Source organism: Cricetulus griseus, chromosome 6 (assembly GCF_003668045.3).
Source record: "Cricetulus griseus strain 17A/GY chromosome 6, alternate assembly CriGri-PICRH-1.0, whole genome shotgun sequence".
In the NCBI taxonomy this organism is placed as follows: domain Eukaryota; kingdom Metazoa; phylum Chordata; class Mammalia; order Rodentia; family Cricetidae; genus Cricetulus; species Cricetulus griseus.
Window position 1 is genome coordinate 87450637 of NC_048599.1, and position 6043 is coordinate 87456679.

Sequence of the window (6043 nt, forward strand, 5' to 3'; positions counted from 1 at the left end):
TATGAATTTCAAAGCATATATCTTGAAAAATAACTAATTTGGAAGACTAAATTTCATTTGAGGGAGACTTACTCTTTTTTAGCTATGTGTTGTCACTAATTTTCATTGAGAACTGATTGGTCCTTGTTCTTCTGATTCTTCATTGTTGTTTCTGTTGCTTTTGTCAAGATGTCTCATTTGCATAAAGACAAAGTAGACTATGCTTTGGCCTTTAGAGAGTGAAAAAGATTAGAAAGAACATCACTTTCCTGATGTTCTTACAAAGGCAAACAATGTCAATCTTCATCTTGTTTATTTGATGGAGACATCATGGATACTAATGCTTGAGTCTCTAAAGTCCAGGGTAAGCATCATTATTTGATTGATCATAAAAGTTTTGATGGTAACTTAGTACAATTAAAAAATACAAACCACTGTGACATAATGCTGAGACTAGGTATGTAAGTCTGGAGCTATTGCAATTTTATTTTATTTTTTGTATTTTACTCAGATGTTATGAAAACAGGATATGTTTTGTAAAGTTCTTGTGATGCTCTAAATACCAACATATGCACAGTGAGGAATATTGCATACTTTCCCAAATAATTTTGTATTTTATAAAAAACAGATTGAGTTATTGGAAGTTCCAATAAAGTTACACTTTCACATATTTAGGATGAATCTATGATTTTGAAGAGTGCCCTAAAATATATTTTGCACTTTCATTGGTGGATGAGGCAGTGCTCTGATCAGTCAATGAGGACTTACATTCTGGTCTGCATTTATATTCAGAATAGTTTAAAATGCATTAGGTTTCACTTCAAAATCACATAAAGACTGATAAAATCTGACTTTTCACAGATAGGCTACTGTCTCTACTCACACAAGTAGATGATTTTAACTCCAATATATTAAGTGTGGTTATTCAAAGTACTTAATAATTCATCTCAACTTCAGTAATACCTGTTATGCAACTGTATCTTTAAATATTTAGGATATTATTTTAAATGACAAAACAATGAAGGAAATGCAAACTTGTACTTAGTGGTTATATAAACTTTAATGAGGTATTCTTTTCTTATAATTTCAGATTTACATGAAAAGATTTTATTTCAGCATCATCTTGAAAATAATGCAAAACCACAGCTTGGTCACTGAGTTCATACTCCTAGGGCTTTCACAGAACTCAAAAGTTGAGAAAATACTCTTTGTTGTATTTTCGTTGATCTACCTTGCAACTATTTGGGGCAATATGATAATTGTGGTTACCATTATCTACAGTCCCACACTGCTTGCTTCCCCTATGTACTTCTTCTTGATATTCTTGTCCTTACTGGATGCATGCACTTCATCTACTGTCACACCCAAGATGATTGTAGACTTTTTCTATGAGAGAAAGACCATTTCATTTGAATGTTGTATGACACAACTATTTGCTATCCACTTTTTCACTGGGACAGAGGTGATTGTTCTGACAGCCATGGCCTATGACCGCTATGTGGCCATTTGCAAGCCTTTGCACTACACTTCCATTATGACCCGGAGGATTTGTGGCATTTTGGTGGCAATATCCTGGGCTGGAGGATTCTTGCATTCTATCATACAAATTACCTTTACTTTGCAGCTGCCCTTCTGTGGACCTAATGTCATTGATCACTTCATGTGTGACTTGTTCCCATTACTGAAGCTTGCCTGTACTGACACACACATATTTGTCATTTTGGTATTCGCTAACAGTGGGTCGATTTGCATCATAATCTTCTCTATTTTACTTGTCTCCTATGGTGTCATATTGTTCTCTCTGAGAGCCCACAGCTCTGAAGGGCGACTTAAAGCTCTCTCTACCTGTGGATCCCACATTACTGTTGTGCTTTTGTTCTTTGTATCATGCATATTAATATATGCACGACCTACATCTGCCTTCTCTTCTGAAAAAAATGCACTTGTATTTGCTACAATTATGACACCACTTGTGAATCCTATCGTTTACACTTTTAGGAATAAGGAAATGAAGAATGCCACCAGGAAAATGTGGAGGAGATTGATAGTGCTTTCTGGTGACTATTAAATTACACTTCCTATTCTGGGAGACAGACAGGTGTGTAACAGCAAATTTTATGCAAATGTCAGATATTATTAATGATTCTGAGCACCCATATCAAAAGTCAGGCATGATAACACACTTTTAATAAAATCAGGTTGAAGTGAGGTAGTGTAGAGCCCAAATTTTCTTACTAAAACCATTGAGGTTGAGGTTCAGTAGAGACTATGTCTTAAGGAAATAAGATAGAGAGCAATAAATGGATGGATTCAGTGCTTCACTTTGTATCAGCATGCATGTGGACAACTAAGCCATCAACCCCTCATTTGTATACACATGTATATAGTCTTCACACAGATTCACAGACACACATCACACACAGAAGAATCATTAATTACATCTGGAAAATTAATATAAAATTTAAAGAAATCACTATTTGCTAGTACAAAAAAGTATTTTATTAATTAGTCATTTGTTTGAAAAAGATGGCATCATTTTCCATAGGGTGCATTAACATTGGCATGGGAAATCTGTGCTTCTAAGATCACATTTTCATTATAAAGTGATTAATTGGCAGTGATGTATAAAATTAGATCTAGCTTCATTTTATACTTTCAAATATTCAGTGTATTTTGAAACTATTAGAAGAAGTAAATTGTTCTTACTAAATAAATGTGTATTTGAAGAAAGGAGCAGAAACACATGAGAATTCCCCAACAAATATGCATCACTGTATGATGCTGTGAGTCCTCAGAACCTAGAAATGAATAGGAAGGAGCAGAGTTATAGACTGAAGTCTAGAGGTTGCTGGATCGTTTGAGCACTTTAAAAAGTGAGTTTGTTGATGTCTGTTTGAAAATCCAGTTAGGCCTTGAATTTCTACAAGGAATAGAAAATTAGAATTTCTAAGGACTAATGTGACTACTACTCTTAAATGAGCAATGTGACCTGATTCCCTGGGGAAAACCCATGGTACAGCATAAGCCAAAGGCAAGTATTGATTATTATCTAAGATGTTCGTATACTGAGTACATGTCTCCTGGTATTTACAGGTGTCTTAGTTAGGGTTTTTATTGCTCTGAAGAGTCATTATGAGCATGGCACCTCCTGTAAGGAGAAACTTTTATTGGGGTAGCTAATACTTTTAGTGGTTTAGTCCATTATCATCATGGGAAGACATGGCACCCTGCAGGCAGACATGGGGCTGGAGTAAGAGCTATGATTGGAGAATGAGTTACATCTTGATCATGCAGGCAACAGGAAGTGACCTAATACACTGGAAATTATCTTGAGCATAGGAGAACTTGGGGCTCACCACCAAAGTACCACACTTCCTCCAACAAAGCCACAACTACTCCAACAAATCCATAGCTCCTAATCGTGCAACTTCCTCTGACCTTATGAAGATCAATTACTTATAAACAACCACAACAAATAAGAGAATCTAGAGGTAGAAGATTTGAAATTTTTTTTCATAAGATTAATAAATTTCAATTTATTTTATAAGTTTAGTTCTCATTTTCCCCTTATAATTTATGTTTCCTGGGGGAGGGATTTCATATATGTATAACTGTTTACATCATTTCATCCCTACCCTACTCCCTTAAATTTCTTCTGTGTATCTTTCCTTTCTCAAATGCATGTCTTTTTGATCTCTAATTATTATTGTTACACACACATACAAATAAACACACAAACATATCTATATAGCATATAGATTTATAATGCACAACTGCTGAGTTCATTTAGTGTTGAGTGTGTATGTGTGTGTGTGTGTGTGTGTGTGTGTGTGTGTGTGTGAGTGTATTTGGAACTTCTTGGAATTTGGCAGTTTATTGTAGGCTTATATTTGGAGAAGACTAATTCCCCTTCTGATTTTAATAATATTAACTTCATGTACCCATGTGAAAAATATATTTCATAATTGTCAATATACATAAATGATTAATTCAATTTATATATTTTTGTCATTTTATATTTATTTTTTTACTTTTGTTTTGATTGGTCCTAGACAGTCTTGACAGTCCTGCAACTCACTATGTAGGCCAGGCTGGCCTCAAACTCACAGAAATTTGATTGCCTCTGCCTCCCAAGTGCTGAGATTAAAGGAGTGCATCACTATGCCCAGCACTTTACATTTTCTTATACTCAGCTTTCAAGTGGAATTTTCAGCAAATTAATTGAATATAGCAAAAATTTTCCTTTAACCAAAAGCTCTAACATTCCAAGGGAATTTTGGCTCCCACTGGAATTTCCAGGTAGCCCAGCCATCCTATTTGTCAAGAATTACAAGAACTAAAATTTTCCACTATACACAAATTAACTCATCTTAAAATGTATTTAGTACTAAATGCTAATGTTGTGATGATCTCTCTTTAATTTTATATGCCAGGGCCAACATGTACAAATGTGTATGACATTGTATTGATTTCCATTGGAAGGTTTATTTATGAAAAATTACAAGTTGTTTTAGAAACAATATTAAACAACAAGTGTGAATCTAATAAAAACCAAAGTGTACCACAAAGTTTGTTATTGGAGGTTACTCTTTCAATCACCTCCCTTGATATTCATGTTGTTCTCAAGGCACTTGCCCTACCCATAGTTTTTTCTTGTTTAATTAGTTCTTATGTCTCTATGAACTATGAATTTGCTTAAGAGATGAAGATCTGATATTAGTGTATTAGGTGTTTTTGGAAATTGTCAATGCCAGGATTGAAATAAAACTATGAAATAAAATATTGAACACACTAACCAAGCATACTCATTTTGTTCCTTTATACATAACATTCAAGCATTGTTTTATATTTACTTAAATCTAGCTGCACAGTTGTACATGCTAGTAGTGTTATGCCAGAAGAAAAGAATTTGCAGCTGTGAAATAAAAAGTCGATGTCATTTACGCAATTTTATTCCTATTAATTTAAAGGTCAAATGCTATTGAGCTTCTCTTATCCTTTGCTGATACCCAAAAGAACTCACAAAAACTGTGAAACACACATGTTCAAAACATATCGAATCCCTGAACATGAAAATGGAAAATGGACACAAAGTCCCTCTCCTAATCAAGAAACTACTTGCAACCAATTCCTTTGGAAAAAGAAAAAGCAGTGTGCTTCAATGGAGAATCATTGGTTATGTCATCACAGACCAAGATAGGATCAATGAATAACATAAAATTTTCCAATACAAAATGGAACCCAATTTTTTTTGATGGATTTTGTTTTGGTGTTTTCTGTATTTTAATCTTTTTACTCTTTTATTTTTGAGATTATAATTACATCATTTCTCCTTATTTTGTACCCTCAAAACCCTCCAAAATACCTCCATTTGTTCTTTTTAAAATTTATGCCTTTCTTTTTTATTGATTGTTGTTACAAGCATATATGCATATAAATACATATTCATAAATATAACATTCTAGTTTGTATAATGTTGCATGTATGTGTTTTGGGGAACTCAATATTTTTATTAGAGAAGAGTTGGTGAGATTATCCTTGGGCAAGACTATTTATCCTCTTCTCAGCATTCCTTGCTGCTTGTAGTTCATCATGTTGTGTTGAGGCCCTATGGTCTTTCCCCCATACACTTGAACATATCTATGATTTTGTTCCTCTTTTGCTCATGTTTTGTTGATCATTTTGGTCAAATTTATGGGTGTAAGTTCTGACATAACTAGAATTCACAGTCTCACAACAAACTCCATGAACTTTTGGATGTTACAATCTTTTGGCCCCTTTATCACATTTTTCCAAGAATCTTATCATGTGCAGGAAATTGTTTTCTGGACTCCAAACCTCTTCACTATGATTGACTTTGGTTTTCTGTAATGACCTGCATATATTACATAGATGTTTTACTTGTGAGGAGGAGTCCTGAATACTTTTATCTATGTAGAGCGAGCAGGATTTAGAGTGTAGTTAGAGGTTATGATGGTTTTTGCACAGTGGTGTTGTAGGTACCCCTCCTAGATGAATAAATTCAGTATCCATAGGTATTTGCTAGGTTTCTGAAACTAGGCAT

The 6043-nt window shown here is 34.1% G+C and overlaps 1 protein-coding gene across 1 annotated transcript; it reads left to right on the forward strand.

Annotated features, from left to right (window-relative positions):
* The first annotated feature begins 1111 nt into the window (after positions 1 to 1111).
* Positions 1112 to 4900, forward strand: LOC100759912 (olfactory receptor 4C15-like). The gene is made up of 2 exons (XM_027421086.1): positions 1112 to 2036; positions 4878 to 4900. The coding sequence occupies exons 1-2, from the start codon at positions 1112 to 1114 to the stop codon at positions 4898 to 4900; spliced, it is 948 nt and encodes a 315-aa protein (XP_027276887.1).
* Positions 4901 to 6043: the final 1143 nt, after the last annotated feature.

Coding starts and splice junctions, on each gene's coding strand:
- LOC100759912 (XM_027421086.1), top strand. CDS start 1,112: ATGCAAAACCACAGCTTGGTCACTGAGTTCATACTCCTAGGGCTTTCA. Junction 2,037..4,877: donor GAGATTGATAGTGCTTTCTG/GTGACTATTAAA, acceptor GTGTTATGCCAG/AAGAAAAGAATTTGCAGCTG.